This window comes from Leptidea sinapis, chromosome 26 (genome assembly GCF_905404315.1).
Source record: "Leptidea sinapis chromosome 26, ilLepSina1.1, whole genome shotgun sequence".
Taxonomy (NCBI): Eukaryota; Metazoa; Arthropoda; class Insecta; order Lepidoptera; family Pieridae; genus Leptidea; species Leptidea sinapis.
In genome coordinates, this window is record NC_066290.1 from 6782156 (window position 1) to 6808450 (window position 26295).

The 26295-nt window shown below is 35.1% G+C and overlaps 1 protein-coding gene across 1 annotated transcript in view; it reads right to left on the reverse strand.

The window, feature by feature from the left end:
- Nucleotides 1–1888: 1888 nt before the first annotated feature.
- The window catches only part of LOC126972540 (cystathionine beta-synthase), a 29960-nt gene continuing 5553 nt past the window's right edge, over nt 1889–26295 (reverse strand). The window contains exons 5-10 of the mRNA XM_050819375.1: nt 22187–22426; nt 16285–16417; nt 15524–15701; nt 10471–10605; nt 3121–3311; nt 1889–2368 (exon numbers count right to left, since the gene is read on the reverse strand). Coding sequence (XP_050675332.1) covers nt 2274–2368; nt 3121–3311; nt 10471–10605; nt 15524–15701; nt 16285–16417; nt 22187–22426 — 972 coding nt within the window. The 3' untranslated portion in view covers nt 1889–2273. The remainder of the gene's footprint in view (nt 2369–3120; nt 3312–10470; nt 10606–15523; nt 15702–16284; nt 16418–22186; nt 22427–26295) is intronic.

Below are 26295 nucleotides of genomic sequence, written 5' to 3' on the forward strand. Positions count from 1 at the left end.
TCAGCCATCCAGGAGTCCCATACATATGTACCTTTAAATATGATTAAAGGAGTCAGTTTCTGTCCGCCAGCACTTACTGCTGTTAGAACTGTTATATTTTCTTTGCCTGTATCGTGAGTTGTTCGAGAGCATGGCGCCCCCTTTCGCCCAACTACTTTGGTTTTAGAGGGATCCAAACTAACGGAAGTTTCATCAAGGTTCTAGATGAGTTCTAGCCTTTGTTTAAGACCTAATGTCTTAAGGGTAGCCTGCAATAGGCTAAAATATTCAACCACGATGAACGGATCTGTATTCTTTCGTCTGACATAATCAATAGGATGAGCCTTTTTCAATGATAATCTATGTTGTTTTCTAATCTTTGTAAGCCAATCTGGACCTGGAATTCCACTATTAAACGGTGCTCATCATCATCATTTCAGCCGGAAGACGTCCACTGCTGGACAAATGCCTCCCCCAAATATCGCCATGACGATCGGTCCTGCGCTGCCCTCATACATCCTACTCCGGCGATCTTGACCAGATCGTCGGTCCATCTTGTGGGGGGCCTACCAACACTACGCCTTCCGGTACGTGGTCGCCATTGGAGGACCTTACTGCCCCAACGGCCATCTGTCCGCCGATTTTACGATGATTAGAATAGAACATATAAATTTAAGAACATCAAAATGAAAACGTTAACCATGGATTTAGTAGGTACACAATTCTAGACACCCCAACGTAGAATTTTTTCATCTGCTTAAAAAAATAGCTGTGTAAGTATTGCACTTATGTATACGAGTAGAACGTCTGACTTTTTTTGAAACCAACAAGCGTTTGAACAGGAGAGAGTATAGAATTATGTACTGATTCCATGATAAAAGTTTTTGATACGATGTTTTGAAAGGGGTATCGTGTATTTCAGATTGAGAACCCCTGACTTTTTGTAGGAGTTTCGTAAACGTAAGATGGAAAGTTTTATATTATCTATCTTACCCCGTTAACTTTTGCAGGGGAAAGTTTGAAAGGCACCATAAATCTTAAAATACGTGAAATAATCTAATAACCACATTAAAGAGCATATTACATTTCAAATCTAATTACGAATATCAAAACAAAATGTTTGTTACTTACCTATGTATGGAGATACAGCAAGCGGGGTAAGATTAAAAAACTCAATTTTACGCGGGAAATGTGTCCGTACGTAAAAATGATAAAAAACACACGTGCGCTCTCACTTAGCGACTGACGTAGGCTGCAGGGCGGGGCAGGACAAATTGGTGTCCACAACGATACAGCCAGCATTAAAAGAATTCCTTGATATTTGGCGTTATTATATTTTTTTTATCTTTCCCCGTTTTTTATCTTACCCCCAGTCACCTTAGATGATCTATTGAGGAAAACTATAAACTTAGATTCTGTTTTTATAAAAGGCATTTATTTTCTCAAAATTGGTACCTTTAGAATTCTTTTTGTTCTCATTATCATAATTAGTCATCATTATAGTTTTACTTACTGCTCTAGCTTGGCCAATTAGTTTTTTTTTGTGACATCAATTCACTACCATCACATTGGTCATTGTAAATATTGTTGTCGTGTTTAAGAGTTCATCATTGAAAGCATTTTATTATTTTTAGTGGTATTTACAGTAGTTATGTAACTTTGTAAGAGTTGCCACCTGTGTCAACAGATGTGTTGCAGGCAAAAGTATATAAGTGACCACTTTTTAGTAGATACCTAAGTTAGGTCAAAACCAAATGGGTAACAGCTCCTGCTGTATTCACAGAAACATAGCACTATAAAACAATTAATTTGTGCTTCGATGAATATAAATGATACAACCATGGAATTAAATAAATTAAACAAAAAAACACACAGTTTTTGTATTTTAGGGTGTAAATAAAAATAATCGGCAATAATAATGTTTTATTATTTAACAATCCAACAAACTTGCAGTTTAGTAGAAATTTTATAAAACATTTAAATGCACCATAAGTATTTATCATACTTTTAGTACTGTTAGTACACATACTGTATACATTCCCTACCTTGACAAGTAATAATAATTAGTCAAGTAAATAGCTTAAGCTAGTATCAATAAAATACCTTTTTTGTAATCTTCATAATCTACTAAGTTTTATTTGTTTTAACAAAAATATTTTGTGTGAGTATGTATTTGTTTCAAACAAATATTATATGTCTATATAACCTATAAAATCACCTCAACGATATAATAGATTTTAAATTAAAAATAATTGTAAATTGATATTATAATGTATAGATTTTGTTCTAGACAATCATTTGCCGTTTGCATGTTTCCCATTCGCAGATATATACAGTAACAAGTCCTCGGAGCTTAAAATTCCCACTGGTTTTTGAATGCCTATGGAATCTGCAAAAAATGTGTATTTTAAGTAACGTAAAACAGACTGTTTAGAAATTTTAGGGTGGATGAATATTATATATAACAATTAAAAACCAACATATCTCTTTTTGTGACTTTTTATCTTCCTAGAGGTAAATAATATTCGTGTTATCTTCTTTTATCATTTATTCGATATTATGTGATGAATTAAATACCCTCATTATCCAACGTTTAGTTTAGTTTCTATCTACCCTCCAGATTAGATTTTTTAGATGGTCACCTGGAATGTTAACTTTTAATATTAAAGAGCGCCTTTTTCTGCCGTGAAGCAGTTATGTGTAAGCATTATTGTGTTACCGTTTATCTAGTAAAATTACAGGGCAAATGAGACTTAACATCTTATGTCTCAAGGTAACAAGCACAATTATTGTAGTGCCACTCAAAATTTTTCGATTTTTCAAGAATCCCGAGCGTTACTGCATTGTTATCGGCTGGGAGTATCAATTAGGTACCATTAGCTGAACGTACAGCTCGTCTCGTCCCTTATTGTAATAAAAAAAAACGCTCGGGTCATCTGGTATTAAGTGATCACCGCCGCCCACTATCCTGCAACACCAGGCGCGTTTTCGACCTTTTAGGAATACGCGTTTTTCGCAATCGAAACTACACATCCAGATGGTGAAGAAGATATTTAAACAGATTTTCCGAACACTCTCCGTGATGCAGCCACTAATATTTGTATAATTATGAATGATAAAGATATAGTCGTAGAGGCTCACCTTTGCTTGTGACAACGACGTACGGAGATATATCGAGGATCCGCGAGATGTCCCCCAAAGTTGGTTTGTTCTTCAGCTCCACTTTGTAATACTTCTTCACTATAAACTTGTCCAGAGTATCGGCCATGGATCCCGTCAAGTTCGCTAGCCGACGTCTGACGTTATCAGCTGTGAATACGCCTTGTATTGATCTGTCATATTAAAAATGTTATATTAATCATACCAAAGCCGATCTAAAAGATTTTTCACCAGTCCCCAGTTAATTTGTCCAGGGCAGAAAACTTAACCATTAAGAATTAAAGGAAGTAAGAATGTAGCATTAGACTGTAGATTCTGTAAATTTTTACATAATGACTTCAATAGACTTGAATGGTAAGCAGTCTATTTTTCATCTCCACAGGGTTGTTTTTTATTCAAAATACGATATGATATCACTTATTGGAACCCAAAAACTACCACCCATTCCAAAAGGTATGCCTCAAACTTGAGAAGAACGGGCCTTTTTTTCTATAAAAATATGGTTTCAATTTAAAATCGTACAATAGAATTTATTATTTCACTGGACTTATCACATCACTGGATTGTGGGGGGTGTCATCCAACAATACGACCAAAAGTTTTTTTTCTATAAGGTTAGGAAGATCATTTATGTAGATAAGGAGAAGGAACGGTCCAAGAATAGACCCTTGTTGTATACTGAGAGGAGTCCCAGGAGATCTCCTGCCGTTCACGTCGACCTTCTGAACTCTATTGTTTAAATATGAAATATGAAGATCGAGCGCAGTTAGTTTTATGCCATAGTGACGTAGCTACCTCACCAGCGTTGAATGTTGAACACAATCAAAGGCCTTAGATAAATCACAGAAGATACCAAGTGCATTCTGTGATTTCTCCCAGGCTTGATTAACGACCTTTCTATTCCTAAATTACATTAATTATCTCCCTTATTTCACTAAAGAAACATACATACTGTTATGTTCACTGACTGTTGATCTGAATAACGAGAAGGAAAAAATGCTATATTTTATTTACTTTCACAGTATAATACCATATTATGAATATATGTATCATTTACGCATTACCACACTTGTAACGTTGCTAATATAAGATTTTATTAAACGAAAATTTATTGCAACATATTATTGCAATGTAAAGGATTATTTAAATGATACGGCGGCCACGCCAGCGTGGCTATCCAGTAGGGCTCGTGAGTGGTCACGAGCGAGCTGTATTTGTAACCTACTTCACCGATCCGACCGATATTTAAAAGTGGTTTTTATTATTATGAAATAACCATTCATGATAGGTACCAAGTTAACAAGGTTTGATTCTGTTCAAGCTCGTAGGTACCTTACCCACTTATCTAAATAGTTACGACTTTTTGAAGGATAAATGAACTATGTTGACTATGCTGTGGTCATAGGTATACATTACTATTTGCAATAATTAATGTAGGTTTGACAGCGAAATAATTTTTAACCGGCTTCAAAAAGGAGGAGGTTCTCAATTCGATCGGTATTTTTTTTATGCATGTACACCAATTGATCCGATTTACGCAATTCTTCTTTAGTTCGAGGCGGAATAGATGCCATTTGGTCAAAAATTATATACAATGCCCAAGGGTTTTCATTTTATGAAATTTTTTTATGAATTTTTCTTTTATTTATTTATCATATTACATATACCGATATAAAACTAGGTCAACTTAGCCTTTTAAAAAACCACAAAGGTTAACAACGAATGCTAATAACACTTAATAATACGTCACAACTCACAACTTATGCTATAAATTAAATGAACAACAGTGAAAATATTTTAAAAGACATAAAAACTAATAAGTATAACTTATAAATATGACTTAGCAGGTTCAAATTCTCTTAGCTGCTATAATTTTTGTAATAGATAATCTTTTAGTCTGTAATTAATGTTTTTAGTATTTAAATTTTGCCGCTCAATGAAGGGCAGCTCATTTAGCAAGCGAGGTATTAGGTAATTGTTTTTTGTGTATGGCTTTTTTAGGCGTTTTCATTCAGGTTGATGATATCATCATCAATAATATATATTATTATTATTAACTGACACTATAAAGTAAAAAAGATAAAGAAAAGTATCAAATAACTAAAAATGTAATATAATGCACCTCTTATGCAAACCTTTACCTTTAATATTAATAACATACTTTTATTTGTGCTACATATTGATTGCTTTGAAGTCGGTGCCAAGCCAAAGGTAACAGTAGGTACCTACACTTGCCACGCGTAACTTTGAGCGGGATATCGTCTAGAACAAAATAACCCAAGCGGACAGACACGCGTGGCCAGACAACCTTAATAATTATAGTTAGTTAGCTGTTTATAATATTTAGTTTTTATTTTGTTTAGGGCCATAGTCAAATATAATTTGGTGTTTGCCAAAAAACGAAGTGTTGCAGAATTTAAGTTTTGCCTACAAAACTGTAGGAAAAATCTCCAGCCGCTCTAAATTAGACTTGACCGCTGATATAAGAGGGGCAAATGGGCAAGAGGCTCATGTGATGGGCCATCAACACCAGAGGTCAAGCTGCCGGCCTTTAAGGTTGAGGTTCCCTGCGTCGTATCGATTTGGAAAAACTGCAGCCGGTAATTAATTCTACAATGTGGCTGTTCGAGATAAAAAGTTTCTCACAAAATATTTAGAAAGCCAAAACATGATCGTCGATGATTCAAGTCGAAATCAACCTCGATGCTCCGATCAGCCCAAAAAAACTAGTGACCCATATTCAGAGCCTCTCGGGAAGCCCATAAATAGGCAGCCTCGCTATAAGCGCCTTGTGCCACACTCGATGGAAGGTTTTCGATATATCCAGACTAACCGCTAACCCTTCGACCACACCGCTTGCTTATATGATTGAGATATACAGGAAGATCAAGCTGAAGAATCAAAACGGAAACTGTACTGGCATTCGCTAATCAGCTGGTGCTCCACTAGGTATCACAAGAGCTGGCGGTTGATAATCAACTCCTTGACTTTGGAGAAAATGGAGGTATAGGCAATGGAGAGGTAGTTGTGCGGATTCGAGGGTACACCTTTCTTATGGCAAAGAATATGTAATAGTACAAGTATGGAAGTCTCATTCCGCAAAATAAAAGAATAGGGACTCTTGCGGCCAAACAATAGGTATAATTCAGATCGCACAGCGCTCTTATCATACATTTTTATTCACCTAGAAGTTGCCTCTCTTTTTATCGCTTGACTCTTGCCTTTTTTTTGTACAATATAAATAGTTATGTAATAGTAATTTTTAATTAATATTCTTTCATTATAAAACCTACATTAGTTGCAGATAGTAGGTAGGTAATGTCACCACGACATAGTAACTTACTTAGTAAAGGAAATAAATAGGTAGCTATCATGAATTGTAATTTCATTATAATAATAATAACTTTAAATTAGATTGTTTCAGCATCATTAGGAAGCTTAAAAAAGTAATTTGGGATCGCAATGACCTTCAGTATGCTTTGCTTTTTTTATGTATATATAATATGTTAATCTTTTTTTAAATGATCGGTTGGACCGGTGAAGTGAACGAACAACGCTCGCGCGTGCCTCACTGCTCGCTCTTCCTTACTGGTCCTTACTGGATAGGCTTTTGAGAGACCTGGAGCCATGGTTGCAGTGCTTCTTAAGTGATGTTTTCATTCTGAGATACCACCGCATTGAACCTCATAGCACTCCTGCTTTCAGCGAGAGGCCATTTTGCAGGTGCGGTCAAACCATCTGCATCATTGAGACTTGATACTGATAAGCAATTAAGAGAACGGAATGAAGAGTTCCACACCTTGCAGTACCACATCAGTATCAGAATCAGCAGCGGCATTCAGCGGCGAAAAATAAATCTGCCTCCACGAGTAGATCATAAGAGAATGCATCTAAACATAGACTGCCGACCTATAGGTATTGCCACACACGGTTTATCTTGATGGTTAAAAGAATGTGTGGGGGCTTTCTGTTAACTTCCCAACCGTATCACTTTGTGGGCGATACATATTGAAGCGACACTGTCCTTCCCAGCCTTGCAAATGTTATAATTTCAATAAGATTGCATAGACAGTAAGAAAAACTTATTAAAAGAAAAGATCATGACTAAAACGTAAAGACCCAATACCAAATAAATATTCTTTATTTTATTGGTTAAGGGAATCTTGAGACATCTTTCCTAAATAATTAAATATGCTAAATTCTACGAGTTGCGTTGTATAAGTCCGAGATTTATCCAACTCTGCATTGGTTAATCCGATTCTTGAGTATGGATAATCTATGACTTAAGCATGCTTCAATAATTATTCAGACAATTCTTGAATACGGCTGCGTTATGACCGAATGGCTGATTTAGGCAAGTTTCTTTTATGATCTTCTGTTTATTTTGTAGACAATTCTTGAATAAGGATACTCTAAGACCAAATCGGTGCTTAGACATTCTTCTATATTTATCTTTTTAATTAGCAGATAGCTCTTGAAAACGATCGACCGAATGGCTGTTTAGGTTTTGCTTTTTCATTTATCTGTTTCTTTAGCAGTCATCACGTTTCCTCTTCATTCAAGTGTTGGAAAAAAAGAGTCACCACATAAACGTATATCAAGAGTATTAAAATCAAAAAAATCATGAGTCGGCAGTCCTCATATACAGCTGATAACAATTTCCAATAATGTTTGGAATTATTTACATTTTATTTAGTAACTATTTATTTTATTTGGTGGTTTGTGACGGTTAAGAAGATTGCAATAATATTTGTATTAGTCGGCTGTCTTCATAATAGCTGATAACAATTTTCAATAATATGTTCAAATTATTTATATTTTATTTCGTAACTATTTATTTTATTTGTTGATTTGATATATTTTCAATGAAGGTGTCATTTGGTAACAATGATTGTAATTTGTTAGAAATTTACAAAGACCACAGAGTAGATTAGGTTTTTAAATGAGAAAAGTACGTTGTAAGCTTGTTGTAAAGCTCAGTCAAAGAGAATTTAAACACTACGTTCAATCTCAGTTGTAAAGTTAGTGGCGATAGCTATGTGATATTCTGCTTCTTCATCGTTTATTGATTCCGCGCGCTAAGCATATTGTTAACATTTTTTTGAAGTTATACTTCTGTAGGCGCGTTATGAAAAAATGATGTGAGTGAAATTTTAAGATGCGCGCGCATAACAAAGTAATAGGGTGAAGTTGGTTCCTAAAATTTTCTGACGTTTGCGACATTCGTTATTTTTTTTTGGTTTCTGCGTTCATTATTAGGATAGGCAAAGGGTTCAAGCCCGTACAGCCGTATGCGTTATTTAATAATTAATTGTCAAAGCGATCGTTGCAAGATTTTTACAAAATTGTTCTTTCTACAAACGTAGAATAGCATGAGGAATAAATAATTTTAACGATTTTTGCTTTGTTAGGCCAAAGAACTAGAAGTATAACTTCTTGAGTGCAATCATAAGTTCACACACGCTTTTTTCTTTATCAAGTATGTACATAAATCAATATTCACGATTGGAGCCTCCTTTTAAGCACTATCGCGCCTGTGTTAGAATTATGTATAAGTTATAAATATGTGGTATTTACTTATGAATACTTACCTACTATCTCTTTTTATCTGTATTCATTTACATTATAATCACATATAATTATGAAAAAATATTATTTATTATTCTATAGACCAATGTTTCTTCCAATTTGTGGCGTGTCGTGCAAAGGTGTAATTCGGAGGCATCATGTTAAACAGCTCTTCGGAACACCCCCCGTGATAAATGCGATTAAAGACACAATGAAACGACGTCTCTACGCAACGCTAAGTGATCACTTCACAGAGTACTTCTCTGTGAAGGATCTGATACTGATGGGGTGCACCAGACTAGAGATTGGATCAATATTCCATATGTGGCCGGAGCAGAACTTCGTAGAACTCCAGAATGTGAGCCGGGTTAAAGGTTTTTTCGAAGGTAATTAGGCTTTACCTTCCAGGTGATCGTGGAATTAGCAAACACTGGAGATTTTGAGACCCAGTATTCCGATATAAGTCGAAGCATTTAGGGGTATGATGTGCTAGGAGCCGGTAAATATCAAATGGACTCTTTTATAGTAGTTTACGCGCAAATGTCTTCTGGGGGTTAAATTGAACAAGGATCATTTCACCCCATTTCGCGACCTTCTCCAGGAAGGACTAGATAGAAGATATAACTTTCTTCAAGCAGTCTACGATTTATCTTAATATATATAAATTACGGGACACGTTGTTTGTCCGCGATGGACACCTAAACTAATGCACGGATCTAATTGGGGATTACTTCATGGAGTGCAGTTAGTTCCAACTTGAGGATACTTTTTATTTCGATTTGGGCCCTATAATTATTTTTATTTTCAATATTTGTTTAGTATGGACATATTTTCTGTGAGAGGATTTATTGACGCACGGTTCGAGAGTTCTGCTGTGAAACAATATCATTATAACAACAAGGAGCATACGTTACCAAATATTTCTTGATGTTATGAATAATTATTGACAAATACATAAAAAACAGTATTTTATTTATTATGTACAGTACAACGTCTGTCGGGTCAGCTAGTTTATTATATTTTATTTATTATTAGCACACAGCCTTGGGGAACTCCAGCGTTTAAGGGCTACGGGTTTAAGTAATATCCCTCGACAACGACCTGTTGGCTGGCCCAAGTTAGGAAGCTGGTGGCCCACTGGCATCAACTATAGGGAAAATTCAAAATGGGCGCTTTGTACCTATATTTGCATGGCGCGTTGTCTGGCTTTTCTTTTGTCGGAGGGATTGTAAGTGCCGAGCATAAATCTCAGTAATTGCACTGCTTTAAAAAGTAGCCTATCATAAATAAAATACATGAGTCTTGAGCGGTGAACGAAGCTATTGGGCAGGTTGATAGGCATATAATCATTCATAAAATTCAACCCAGGCGAAATTAAAGACTATCAATACTAATATCTTTCATAATTTATGTTTAGATAGAGCCTATTGCTGCTAGACAACCGATGAACAGGCCAGGTTTATTAGTTTAGTGTGCGTGACAATCTACGTCTTATACTCGCGATTTGTATGTCACTTTATGTTAGTGTGCGTGCATTGATTAAAATAAAGGTTGATTGTCGCGTAAATTTTTTTTTCTACGTTTTCAGAGCTGTCACAGTCTATCTATACATATAAGGGATCTATGACTAATATTATATATATTATACTGCTGAAGATATTTTAGGCTAACATTTCAACGTTCATAAATTTTGGTTGCAAATACAATTTGTAAAATATCATTATACATCTCGGAGCATAATTACTAGTCAGTCATAAATACGTACCCCTTGTCGTTGACCACAGCCAATATTTTAGAGGAGGCCTTACGGAGGGAGTTGAGTGCTTCACACGGCGAGCTCGACTGAGGTAACGTAGTAACTGGCTGATATATGTCTTCCGTCAAATACTGATTCCACCACCTGCAATGATCCAACGTTAACGAAAGTCGAAGTACAGCGAGTACACCCTGGTGTGCACAAATCCCGCCAAAAAAACAATTTTTGGGTTGTTATGCCGTTGATATGCCGTGAATTATTATAAAAGTCGTGAAACATCAATCTGTGCGTGTTTCCTGGATCTGAGTCGCGCATTTGATCTTGTTAATTATAATATATTATGGAGAAAAATGCGTGACTCAAACGTCCACAGCGGTATTGTCGGGTTGATGAGATATTGGTACGAGAATCAAACGAACATTGTGCGTTGGGGCGACACAGCCTCTAGTGAGTTTAGATTAGAGTGTGGTGTACGTCAGGGGGGGCTAACCTATCCGGACCTGTTTAATCTTTACGTTAATGACCTTATTGGGGAGCTGAGTGGTACTGGCATCGGTTGTCATATTGACGGAGTTTGTTTTAACAACTTCAGCAACGCTGATGAAATGGTGCTACTTAGCATCTCTATAAATGGTCTTCGAAAATTTTCATTCAATAATTCATTTTTGTAAATTAATGAACAAAAATCAGTTTGGTTTCACTAGGGGTTTATCAACAATTAATGCGGGTACTAGACTCATTGAGCACATCTTTGACGCCTGGGAAGAGTCACAGGATGCATTGGGCATTTTTTGTGATTTGTCAAAAGCATTTGACTGCGTCCACCATGAAACTTTACTCCTAAAACTAAAGCATTATGGAGTGAAAAATAGAGCCCTAAATCTGTTAAAATCATATTTAAGCGAAAGAGTTCAGATAGTCGATGTAAATGGCAAACGGTCTTCGGGTAAACGTGTGGGAATAGGTGTTCCACAGGGTTCTATTCTCGGTCCTTTCTTGTTTCTTATATATATTAACGATCTACCGTTTGTGGTAGATGATAGCCATGAGATTGTATTGTTTGCTGATGATACTTCACTTATTTTTAAAGTGAAGCGACGTGCGGATATTGATGACGAGGTAAGCAATGCACTCTCAAAGATAGTGCGTTGGTTTGAGACGAATAATCTGCACTTAAACAGTAAAAAAACAAAGTGTTTACGGTTCATTACACCAAACACAGCGGAGGTACAAACCAACGTACTTATGAATGACCAGAGATTGGAACTTGTGGACACTACGGTCTTCCTGGGTATCACGTTAGATAAAAAGCTTCAGTGGGGTCCACATATTACCCATCTAGCAGATAGACTCAGCTCTGCGGCATATGCAGTTAGAAAGATTAGAGAGTACACGAATGTTGCGACCGCTAGATTAGTGTACTTTAGTTATTTTCACAGCATCATGACGTACGGTATATTACTATGGGGTCATGCTGCTGACATTGATATAGTGTTTGCTCTGCAAAAGAGAGCTGTTCGTGCTATATATCAGCTTGGTTATAGACAGTCTCTCAAAGAAATAAATATTATGACTGTTTATTGTCAATACATTTATGAAAATTTAATATATGTTCACAAAAATCGTCACCTTTTTGCTCTTAATAGTGATTTTCATTATTATAACACTAGAAATAAGGGATTGCTTGTAACTAATTCTAGTAGGCTTCATAAGATACATAATAGCTTTAAGGGTAAATGTATACACTTCTACAATAAAGTCCCAGCCACTGTTCAGGCATTGTCTATAAATAAATTTAAATGTTTTATAAAAAAATGGCTCTGTCGTAAATCCTATTACTCCACTGCTGAATATCTAAATGATCGGACAGCCTGGAACTAGATTGTGATTATTTTATAGCAACTGTACAATATTGTATACTTTTATTGAAAAGAGCGCAAAAAAAAAGAATGCTGGAGAGTTTCTTGCGCCGCTTCTTCTCTCTCAGAGCGCCATTTGTTTCCGAAGCGGTAGTAGTATCTAGTAGTATAAGAAATGACATCAAAAAGAATTCTAAAGGAATCAATTTTGAGAAAATAAATGCCTTTTATGCCTTAAAGGCCGGCAACGCTCCTGTGATTCCTCTGGTGTTGCAAGAGATTGTGGGCAGCGGTGATCACTTAACAACACCCGTACGCCCGTTTGTCCTCCTATTCCATAAAAAAGGTACTGTTCTATAACTGTATTGTACTAAAGTCGAGATTTTGAAGTGTTCAAAAGTTCTACTTGCACTTGGATTATATTCAGATGACCAACCTTATCGTTTCTGGGCTGCTTCTGTGGAGCAGATTTTTTTTAAGAACATAAGGGACGAAACGAGAAGGACGTTCAGTTGGTGGTAATTGATACACCCTGCCCATTACAATGCTGCGCGACTCAGGATTCTTGAAAAACACAAAATCTCTGAGTGGCACTACAATTGCACTCGTCGCCTTGAGGCATAAGATGTTACAATCTCATTTGCCCAGTAATTTCACTAGCTATGGCGCCCTTCAGAGCGAAACACAATAATACTTACACATTACTGCTTCACGGCAGAAAAAGGCGCCGTTGTGGTACCCATAACCCGGCATCCTGTGCAAAGGAGCCTCCCACTGGTGGTTTTTTACTATCCACATGACATAATATACGCGATACAAGATTTACTGACCCACAAGTTCGTTGTGGTGATAACCGACCCACAGGTCAGAATAGCGCGTGAAAAATTAATATTAAATGCATATTAAGATAAACAAACCTATCATTAGTGTCGCACTGCACTAATATACGATAATTTATATTGCGAATAATTGATTTATTTAAATGCAGTCTTCATCATATCTATATATATAAAAATGAATTGCTGTTCGTTAGTCTCGCTAAAACTCGAGAACGGTCTTGAATTATTTGTGGAAGTCAAGAGGTTTAAAAGCTGAATAAATAGGAAAATGCTGCTAAATTAAATAAAAACAAGAAATTTGAATTTTCCTTTGATGGTTCCATACATAATTTCTATGAGAGAATTTATTGACGCACGGTTTGGCAGTTCTGCTGTGAAACAATTTCATTACGACAGCAGGGTGCATATTTTACGAGTTAATTTTTGATATTATGATATATTATTGACAAATTCATATAAAAACATTATTTTATTTATTATACACAGAACAACGTCTGTCGGGTCAGCTAGTTATTATGTCATTATTAAGTATTTTAGTAATTATGTGATAATAATATGCAAATCATTTTATAATTCGGTCTATCGGATTGTAAATTATGTAAAAGTTTACGCATTATCTATCTTTAACTTTAATGTCCACTTCCTATATCTTTAGACGTTTGAGTATGTTTGTTGCATCATTTTACATATTATATTGTGATTGAAAGATTAGTTAATCGATGGAAATGTAAATCTTGATATAAAAGAGTGGCAATGAGTTTCTTGCTACTTCTTCTCATTAGCTCAACCCTTTACGAAGTAGCGGTAGATTCAATAAGAAAAATTTTTTTTTGACATTCATAGGTGTCATTTTCTTGACCTACATGAATAAAGTTATTATGATTTTATCGAAACTCGATAAGTCAATAAACTCACTAAATTATGGGCCTCAACTGACCTCTACTATATACCACTGGACCGGCGGCTGTCAAAGTTCTTTTGTGCCTGTTTGATATTCGCCATTTTGGCGCTGTTGGCCATGTAGCGAGAGTCTGCGGTACTAAAACCAGTAATGACAACCTCAGCTAAACTAACATCGATAGGAAAACTATTTACAAAAAATTGAAGTTTCTCTCGCAGCCATTTGTATTATACGTCAAAACTAGTTCTCTGGACGCTCGAGAGTGGCGCTTCAAATAGACACAAAGAACATATGGAACAGCCTGTCCAGTGTTATTTACAGGTCAGTGTAGACCTCTGAAACAAAATACTGTTTCAGTCGTAAAGTCGTCAATAAGAAGGCTAAAATAGATAAATTTAAGTTTTCGAATAAATAACTCTAGGAATCTAGATTCACATTGAATTTTCGATTATTACAAGGCCTAATTAATAACAAAAAAATAAAAGCTCAATAAATAAATAAGTGTGTGTCGTGCGTCATAAATTTGGATAAAGTTTTTCGCTGCGAGGCAATAAATGATTAATATATTAAGCTATTTTCTGAAAAGTCTCCAAGGCCGACTTTCTATGGTGCCAATTAAAGATAACGCGAGGCTATTTGCAGCTGATAAATAGGCTTCAAAGGTAATCAGTATCTGTCTTATTAACAAACACGAATTAAAGTTACTCTAAGATTAAAATAACTTTTCCCTGTCAAGTAATTCTGTTGTAACAAAGGTAAGATAAAGACAAAAAGTATTAAATTTGGAATAACTTTACTTCACGTATATCAATAACACAGTATGAGTATAAGTCAAGTGCAAAAGTTATACCCTAAAAATAAAGTTCTTTCTTACTTTAAGCTTGATCGATAAATAGGCGGAAGGGAATACTTGACAAACATAACGGAGTTTACTCAAATATTTTGACAGTCACTATATGCCGAAATCAAAAGAGAATCTGCCTAACATTGACGTACGATAAACAAGTTATAATCACGCTCTAAAATTTTCTGAAATAAAACTTTGCCTACGTGTCTATTAGGCAGAGTTTTAGTTCCGTTGTGTTTCGACCGCGCTTTGAATACAATGCCACGCAATGACAAAGCGCTCAGTGAGAAACTATCCAAATAACAGCATATCCAAACTTAGTAAGGATTAGAGTGTCGTATTTTAGGTAAGATCCCCTTTCAATTAACAAAATTGTGTAACTTGAGGTTTTTAATCATTTTGAAAAAATTATTACATTTCAATAGTTCTTAATTCTCCCAGTTGTTTATTTTACGTCATTGCTGCCCAATATAAACCGCGCAGTTTACATCCGAGGATCTCCCAGTCGAGAGGTAAAGAGAACAGAAATCAGAGAAAAATGCGTTTGCCTCGTGCCTCTTTGAACGACACGTACGAATTGGAAAAAGAATAGCGCAAAAGTATTGTTATAATTTACCATAATTTGTCATTCTTGGGCAGCGGTTTGAAGTGGCGGGCCTCCATCCACTGGTCAGATATAAACTTAGTCATATAGTTTCGTATACTGTCGGGCAGTATCACCACACATCTTTGACCCTCGCGCAGAGATTTAGCTGCTTGCACTGCGCCCCACATTGCTGATCCACTGCTGCTTCCTGAGTATTAAAGATGATTCAAACAATTTATTGTAAAGTCCAGAACTTTGTACAGTATTTTTTCCGGAAGAGGAGGACAAAACAGCATACGGGTAACGTCGTCTTTTAGTTGATCGTACCTCAACGCTTTTTTGAAGGTACCCACTTATTATTTCGTATCGATCTGGAGATAAAGAGCATAAACGCTTTGTATGTCGATATTCCAGTCGATGGCAGTGGAATTCAATATCGGTACTACGAAACAAATACAGTTTGCATACTGAAAGTTGAATTAATCTTACGTTTTCAACTATCAAGTCCAATAAATATACAATTCAAAACAATAGAAAACACGAAAACGTCAACGTCAAATTTTCGATGAATCTATGAAACGTTAGTATTTTTCGAGATCTGGCATAGGATGCAAGTAAAACCATTATTTATTAGGATAAATAATAAGAATGTTGCGTAAATAGTTGCCCAGGTGTAATTTTTGATGTATCGTATAATCAACTATGACATACTCAAATTTTTACGCCACAGAGCATACCCAATGAGTCATAGTTGAAATGTCAAAGTCAATGTCAAATTGACACCTCCTTACCACACAGCAGCCCCTCTTCTTTGATGAGACGCCGGGCCATCGGCAGCGAGGTACTGTCCTCTGTTTTTATCCATTTATCAATCACCTTTCTGTCCAAGGCACGCGGTAGGAAATCATATCCAATACCTTCCACCTATAATATAAAAACGCTTTCTCATAAATCACGTAATTTTTCGCTTATAATTTAAAAAAAGATGGAGATCATTGTTGTTATTTGAAAACCATAAAAATATGATATTTTTTAGTTTGTCCCCAACGAAAAATTAGGCATTACTTGCTGCTTACTGCTTAGTAAGCAGCTGTCTTGTTTTGAATTAAAAAAAAACTTATATAATAATAATAAAGAAAACAAATGAAAAGATTACTAAAATAACCAGAACGCCTTATACTCAAAGGCAAGGTATTCTATTGAAATACAAAAAATAATTTAGAATTTTTTTGGAAAACATCCAAACGTAGGTACAAAATTTTATATATTATTACATATAAGTATATTAGATTTATTAAATAAGTATAAATTCGGGAGACTGACTGTTCGAAATGTGTCGAAACTGTTTTGATTAGTAGACTTATACATATATTTTTTTGGGGATATTTCTATTAAGTTACACGCGAAAAACCATGAAAGTATCGCGTTTAATATGTAGATCATAGTAGGTCACGTGACTGTGTGTTTATGTCTGTCCCATGGCTTGCAGCATCGATGTTTTGGTAGTTCACGACCTTCACCAAATTGGTTAATGATATTAACACGACCGCGATTGAATTCTGCACACCAGTTATAATCCGTCATTTAGCATGGTGTTTAATAGCAAAAAGCACTTTGCAGCCGAGCGAAGCTCTACTGAGCTGTTAAGACGCCTGACAACAGACTGAGAGCGGTCAATGTTGTTGTTGAAAATATCTTACATTATAATATCAAAACTGTGCAGGTTATGAGCACCATAACGTGTGAGTGATACGACCGCCCGCTGCGCTAGCTGAGGTGATCGAATGTGCGCGCATGTTTTTGTAGTACCTACATTTTGCAATTTATTTTCTATATTAAAATACTTTTATTTTTTACAATATTTTTTTTTATTGGGAAAATAGCTTAAGATTATATTGTGTTATTTTTAATTTCATGGCATTGAATATCGAAGGATTATCATTAACTGTTAGGTTTTTTTGAAAATCCCTTCTAGCCGCATGCAAGCTAAAGAGTTATGCTATCCATAACGTGCGCAGTTATGATAATTTTATGTAAAATATTCCCAGAATCATGGAACAAAATTGACCGAAATCAAAAGTTTTTCAGGACTACTTACTTACAGTATACTCCGAAAATTAACAAAAAATTGTAAGTGTGAATGTTATAGATATTAAATGATATCGAATAAGTCGATCTTAAATTAAAAGAAGTGGCAAGACACTCATCTCCGCATATTTAATCATAATTTTATATAAATTAAATAAAGGTATTATGTTATATTAATACAAATATTAATATAATTACTAAAACGAGAAGTCGAGTCGATAATAAAATTCCATTCCTTCCATTTGTTATGCGGCTTAGTTCCCCTTTGAACTATGAACGAATGACGTCTGTTATATTTATATATCCGACTTAGAAATATTACTGTACAATATGTGCGACATAAATCAGCAATCATTAAAATACGCCAACTACAGTAAGCGTAAACAAGTAAGCAATGGTAAACAAAATTCGACCTAAAAAGTATTTGAACAAGGTCGAAGTTTCCTTGTAATAAATCGAATAATGACTGCAATTTCTAATATTTCGAAATCTTGATTTTATGTTATTTTTATAGCTCTTGTCAATCAAAGTGTTAGATGATTTTCCATTCCGAAGAACTCGCTCGTTCATTACCTAACACTGGGTTATATAATCATGGCAATTACTAATCATGAATCGCTATTGTACTGTTATCGATAAAACTGTTATACGACCTGTTTTTAATTCAATTCTTGATTACTACTTTTAATTACAGTATTAAGCTTCATTTTTAATTAAGGCTTTCTAAAAACGTCTTAATTAAGGCTTTAAAGAAAGTGAATTATTGAATGTTTGTTACTCAATCATTTATTGGATATTTTTATACATATTCTAGAGCGTTTGGTAAAAAATTATGAGAGTGACTTTTGTACAATTAAATTTTCCCACACCGTGTAGCTAGTCCGCCTACACAATTTTTTTTATGATAATAAGGGACGAGACGAGCAGGAAGTTCAGCTGATGGTAATTGATACGCCCTGCCCATTACAATGCAGTGCCGCTCAGGATTATTGAAAAACTCAAAAATTCGGAGCGGCACTACAATTGCGCTCGTCACCTTGAGACATAAGATGTTAAGTCTCATTTGTCCAGTAATTTCACTAGCTACGGCACCCTTCAGACCGAAACACAGTACTGCTTACACATTACTGCTTCACGGCAGAAATAAGCGCCGTTGTGGTACCCATAATCTAGCTGGCATCCTGTGCAAACGAGCCTCCCACTGGTATCCCACAATAGTATAGTGTGAAGTGATTTTACGTTAAAGTTAATATTTATTTATTAAGGCATTTATATAATAACAAGTAGGTTATCATAGTAGCCAAGACATCAGGGTTACCCACTACAGGGGTTTCTATATAAAAAGCTTGAACTCTTACGCTGCGGCCACATTGTTACCATAAGGCGGAGGTTGTAGCAACAAGTCTGGACAAGCAATTTGTCGTATTATTTATATATAAAAAGTTTTAGAGTTATATTTTTAATGCTATCCCAGAGGAGTAGTTGCTTACGTGTATATGTGAATGAGTACACACTTTTTAGCAACACAATATACAAACTATTCTTATGTAACATTGACAAATTTGTATTAACTACGTATCATGCTCGTGAACGGGTACCACTCGTGTTGGCTGGATGATCTTGTTACCTGGAGGTCTGCTTGATGTGTTTTTATTATTATTATTTCCTTTAAAGTTATTATATATTTTGTTTTATGAAATGCTCACATAATGCCTCTATTTATTTACGGTATGTGTGAACTGATGAACAGATGTGTGAACATCTACTATACCCAATAACTCTTGTGTGTATAAGTATTAATTTACTTTTTTTTCTTTTTTTGACTTACTCGTGTAAGCCTTGCAGTTTTTGACATTTGAGTATTTTTGTTGCGTCACTTTGCATATATTGTAATTGAAACAGTTAAAATGTTAATCTTGACTTAAAAGAGTGACAATGAGTTTCTCGCTACTTCTTCTCATTAGCTCAAGCCTTTACGAAGTAGCGGTAACTTCAATAAGAAACAATATTTTTTTTTGACATTCATAAGTGTCATTTTTGTGACCTACATGAATAAAGTGTTTTTGAATTTGAATTTGAAATGAATTTGAACATAATTTTTAATTTTACTATGACATTTATAATAATTTTTCATAATAATGATATTGTCGCTCTTAATTTTAGCTTCACGATGCGATTAATTTAATTTAACTTTATTTCATTTGATTATAATTTCTATATGTCAAATATTTGTATGCTCAATAACGGGCACGAATTGGAAATCTAAAATGCATTCAAATCATCTATAATGTATTACCCTTGTCAACAAATAAAGATCTTACTTACTTACTTAATCAACAATAAAAAGTACGAAATAAAGGCAGGATGATGTAAAATTTTTGCGATAGTTAACTACGTTTGTTATGACAACAAATGAAACCACAATAAGCGAGATATTCACTAAACTATATATGGAATGACGCAAGTTGAATGTTATGCGTTATAATCTTTTATCAGAAATCGTTATCAACACTATGCGGTTAACAGAACATACTTTATACAAATACTGTATACATTATGGCTGTTTAGATTTGAAATGTTTATATCAAGAAAACATTAATTTAATAACAAATTGGTTAGATTTGTATTAGGAAATCTCAAGTCAATTTCCTAATATGCAATTATTCGGGTAGAGCAGGTTATCAACTGTAAAGTAGATCCTGGATATATGGAGCCACAACCTGAGTGTTGAAAAAGATATATCAAGATTTACGATGCATGTGTCACTCGAGCGGCTGGCTCAGTTGGTAAGAGCGCTCGGATGGAATCCGAGAGGCGCTGGTTCGAGTCAGGAATCGTTTATAAATTTTGGTTACAAATTTCATTTGTATTGTTTTTAATTCCTTATGGCACCAATCAACGGACTTCCAATAATTTGATAATAGATTATCTGCCCACGTACTGGGATCAGATCAAACAGTTGTAAAAATTTAACACTCGAGACTTAAGGCCCAGTACTAGGCGATACAATAAGAGTATCGAAAAGTGGTGATACGGCTTATGTAGTTTTGAGTGGTTGGTACTTGAGAGAAGAAGCAAGTATTCTTGGCTGATAAGTCAGCTGATAAATCAAATCAAAATCACTTAATTCATATAGGTCAAGGACACTTATCAATGTCAAGTTTTTTTTCTTTTACATTTACATTTTCCCGGTAGGTGCAAGCATGATGAATATGGATGTTTGTTTCCGAGTCATGGATGTTTAAATGTATTTATGTATGTTTATATGAATTTATGTATGTTTAAGTAAGTATATTGCATTAAATATATCATTGTCTTGTAACCCATAACACAGGCTATATATGCTTAACTTGGGGCAAGATAATTTGTGTAAAAAGTGTGTCAATATTATTATTTATATATTTACCGCTACATCGGAAAAGGTTGCGCTTGTATGAGAAGAAGGCAAGAAACTAATAGCCACTATAATATCAACTACAATATATTATGTAAAGTGATGCAATAAAAATACTTAAGGCGAGGTATTCCCAACACTTTGGGCAAAAATCACTCGAACGTATTTATCTATAGCGTTAGATATACGTTCGACGCGGGCATGGCTGAGACACTAGCTATTTTTTTTACTATTTTTCAAAAAATAAATCTATCGAGATTTTTTTTTCGTAATCGTGTTTTCGAAACTGCGATAATTTAGATAAAGAAACGAAGATAAACATGTCAAAAATTGGAACCGTAGTATTTGTAGAAGTATTTTAAGTAGATTTTCAAAAATGTTACTTTTTAGGAATATAGCGCCTTAAACGTCGAATACTTAAAAGTAATGTATTACTCGAGTAAGTCGAAAAAGTAAATTAATACGTAAAACTATAGATGTTGGTTACAGTAGACGCATCAATCCACACACATCGTGTATATAAATAAAGGTATTTTGTGAGCATTTTACTGGCGACTGTAAAAATATTATAAAAGGCATTTATTTTTCTCAAAATTGATTCTTTTGGAATTGTTTTTGATGTCATTTCTAATATACTAGATACAACTACCGCTTCGGAAACAAATGGCATTCTGAGAGAGAAGAAGCGGCGCAAGAAACTCTCCCAGCATTCTTTTTTTGCGCTCTTTTCAATAAAAATATACAATATTGTACAGTCATTTGTATCGCTATAAAATAATCATAATCTAGTCCCAGGCTGTCCGATCACTTAGATATTCAGCTGTGGAGTAATAGGATTTACGACAGAGCCATTTTTTTATAAAACATTTAAATTTATTTATAGATAATGCCTGAACAGTGGCTGGGACTTAATAAAGTGTATACATTTACCCTTAAAGCTATTATAACTTTAAAAACATGATATTACCATCACTAACACTTTCATGGCTGTGATATAGACTAATAAATTGACTAATTATGGGAACTCTACAAAAGAATGCTGAGAGAGTTTCTTGCGCCGCTTCTTCTCTCTCAGAGCGCCATTTTTTTCCAAAGCGATAGTAGTATCTAGTATATTAGAAATGACATCAAAAAGAATTCTAAAGGAATCAATTTTGAGAAAAATCAATGCCTTTTATGCCTTTTAATTAAAGTCAAAACAAATAGCCTACCTCATAAACTTGAACATCACTGGTGTTCAACTCTTCAGGTTGGGCAAGAATGGAGCCGTAAGGGTCTACGCCCACTATCACGCACTTCGGGCAGCGCTCTTTGATCTTGTGGGCGACGCCGGAGATGGTGCCGCAAGTGCCAGCTCCTACCACCACCATGTCCACATCATCGTCCAGGGACCACAGGATCTCTTCAGCCGTGCTGTCGTAGTGTGCTAAGGGGTTGCACACATTGTTATACTGAAAACATAATGAAAAGCTTAAAGTTAACTTTTTTTTAATGAAAATAAGGAACGAGACGAGCAGGGCGTTCGGCTGATGGTAATTGATACGCATGATTCTTGAAAATCCCAAAAATTCTGAGCGGCACTACAATTGCGCTCGTCACCTTACGACTAAGATGTTAAGTCTCATTTGCCCTGAATTTCACTAGCTTACCGCGCCCTTCAGTAAACACAATTATACTAATAAAAAATAGCCCTTCAGTAATATTTACACATTACTGCTTCACTGCAGAAATAGGTATTGTGGTATCCATAATCTAGACGGCATCCTCACTCAGCCTCCCACTAGTTACTGGTACCTACACTGTTACGGCCTTACAAATAAACTTAGTATAAAGTTATAACCTGAGAATAAACCAAGCATATTGTGTCACATCCACCTTTCTGATTAATACTAAATCATTACTTATTCAATAAAAAACAAAATAGAATACAAAATAAATAAATAGACATTATTCGCTGGTGATCTTCAACGGCCGTTCCCAATATACTATCGACAGATAGAGATAAATGCTACCTTCTACTGTCAGTATTTAGCTGTCAATAATCTGAAGCTGTCCCAATATACCCGATAAGTCATTCTTATCGCCTTATATTGGGACGCATTAAAATTTCCATACAAACTTTATATCGCTGGTAAGCTATACGTCGTCCCATTGACAGACAGCGTGTACGGATAAGGTGAGTTACCGTCGATAAGTTTATTGGGACAGAATAGTCAACGATAGTTACGATTTTTATCTCAAGTAAGAGATAGACTGAATATTGGGAACGGCAGTAAATCATCTATGAGGCGACGTGTTTAACGCGGCTATGTCACTTCTGGTACTTTCTCAGTTATATCTTTATATATATATATATTTCTTGTGTGCGTATGTATGTCACTGAACTCCTAGACGGCTGGACCGATTTTGATGAAATTTTTGTGTGTTCCAGTGAATTTGAGATTGGTGTGTGTCTTCAGGTGGATTCGAGAATGGTTTAGAATCACAATTGAACTACCTCCTAAGCGGCTGGACCGATTTTAATGATATTTTTGTTTGTTTCAGTGAATTTGAGATTGGTTTACATTCTCAATACCGTCCATATAATATAGTTCTCTTGCTCATGTGTATGTTAGTGAACTCCTCCTAACGGCTGGACCGATTTTTCAAATTTAAGACGTGTGTACAGGACAACGTCTGTGGGGTCCACTAGTATAAGTATATATAATGAATCTCATTGATTATTTTAACAATGAATTATTAAATTATGTAGATACTATTCTCATCAATGAATTATTAAATTGTACATAATTATATTGTAATATATATATATATCTTTAAAATTAAATTTTATTAAAATATTAATGACAGAATTGTGAAATTCGATATGTTTCAGTATAACAGTAAGTACTTAGACAACTCTATAACATACGTCATCTTAACTACAATGTTTCTTAGAAAAGAATGAATTCTAACGAAGGCTAGCATATCTTATCTTAATATATAATATAAGTTACGTGACACGTTGTTTGTCCTCGATGGACTCCCTAAACTAATGAACAGGTTTTAATGGGGATTACTTCATGGAGTGCGGTTTGGTCCAACTTGAGAGATAGGATAGTTTTTATTTCGATTTTGGACCCATAATTATTTTTATTTCCAATATTTGTTTTATATGGACATATTTTCTATGAGAGAATTTAGTGACGCACGGTTTGACAGTTCCGCTGTGAAACAATTTCATTATAACAATTCCTATAAAACAGTATTTTTTTATTATCTACAGAACAACGTCTGTCGAGGCAGCTAGTACAAATATAAAAAAATGCTATGAAAAAACTATGTACATAGGAAGCAGCAAAACAATTTTAAAATGGCATTATTCCCTGTGCCGATAAGAAGTCCATGACCCATTATCATGGTTAAAAAAAACAACTTGATAAGTTCCGCTGATAACAAAAATCTTTGCATTACAGGAAATAACAAAAATATTATTATCATGAAACACATGAAATAAAATTTTACCATTGGGTAAAAGACGCACATTCTAGTTATAGTTTTTTTATACAGGAAATGTAGGTATTTTTTTTTTATGATAATAAGGGACGAGACGAGCAGGACGTTCAGCTGATGATACGGTAATTGATACGCTCTGCCCATTACAATGCAGTGCAACTCAGGATTCTTGAAAGACCCAAAAATTCTGAGCGGCACTACAATTGCGCTCGTCACCTTGAGACATAAGATGTTAAGCCTAATTTAGCCAGTAATTTCACTAGCCGGCAGAAATAGGCGCCGTTGTGAGCTAATTGTTACGTGTTTTTAAGTATTACAGATGTCAAAAAGCTTTCAACTGTATGGGAGACTTTTAAAATGTATGGGAGTGTTTAATATTAAAAGTTTGGATACGCCTCGGTTGATTTTTAAAAAGTTATTGTTGTTATTTCACTGATTAGAAAACGTAATATCAGTATCAATGTAAAGTTTTTTGATATCTAATATAGTTACGGAATAATGGTATGGTCACATTTAACGATTACAAGAAGATTAGAAGCCCATGTGATGTGAAAGTGGTGAGACAATCGCCCATGGACATTCGCATCACCAGGGGGTCAAGGGTAACGATGCCAGCCTTTCAGTTGGAAGTATGCTTGAATCTTTAATGTTCAAATTCAAATATCAAATATTTTTATTCAAAATAGGATTTAAAATCACTTATTGAACGTCAAAAACTACCACCCATTCAAAAGAGACTGCCTCAGACCTGAGAAGAATGGGCGCAAGAAACTCAGCGGGCTTTTTTTTAAATATAAAATATGGATTACAATGTAATATCGTACTCGACCCAACCGAATAGTAGGCATAACAAGTTTATGTTTGTTCCTAAGAAGTATCGGTTCGTGAAAACTGCAACCGAGTTGTAGTTGTGTTGATTCCACATAGTGGCTGTGCTGTTTTGGGTGGAATTACGCGGCAACGGATAACACCCGAATCCCACCTATTTCACAAAAAATTACTGTATTTCCAGGTCACCTGATAATTTTGATGACAATGGCCTGGGAAACTTCGCGTCATCAACGTGAAAGTTTAGGTTGGGGAGGGTTATATATTCCAGTTATTTTTTAAATTTGTTTTTTACAAATCCCTGATCCCTCCAACAGCATAATTCTAAACCAAAATATTTTGAGCTTTCTTGAGTGTTAATTCGACACGTGTTTCGCCTCTACGCGAGGTATCCTCAGGAGATGTTGACTCGCCAAACTCTGGCACGAGACTAATAAATTTTCATGATTCTAAACTTCAACCAAGAAAAAAATTACTTTACAGTAATAGTTTGCTACCATGTCAAAATACATAAACGTAAAAAAACCTGTTACTTTGATATTGCAAAGAGAGACCTTAATTTCAAAGTAAAATAAACTTTAATCAATTAGGCATAAGCTATGCTCTTTTGAAGCGCACTATAAATATTTTATTTTTTTAAGTTACTGAATCTACCATATGTTCGGAAAAAGTAGAGCTTACCAGTGGGAGGCTCCTTTGCACAGGATGCCGGCTAGATTATGGGTACCACAACGACGCCTATTTCTGCCGTGAAGCAGTAATGTGTAAGCATTACCGTGTTTCGGTCTGAAGGGCGCCGTAGCTAGTGAAATTACTGGGCAAATGAGACTTAACATCTTGTCTCAAGGTGACGAGCGCAGTTGTAGTGCCGCTCAGAATTTTTGGGGTTTCAAGAATCCTGAGCGGCACTGCATTGTAATGGGCAGGGCGTATAAATTACCATCAGCTGAACGTCCTGCTCGTCTTGTCCCTTATTTTAATAAAAAAAAAAGCTCGT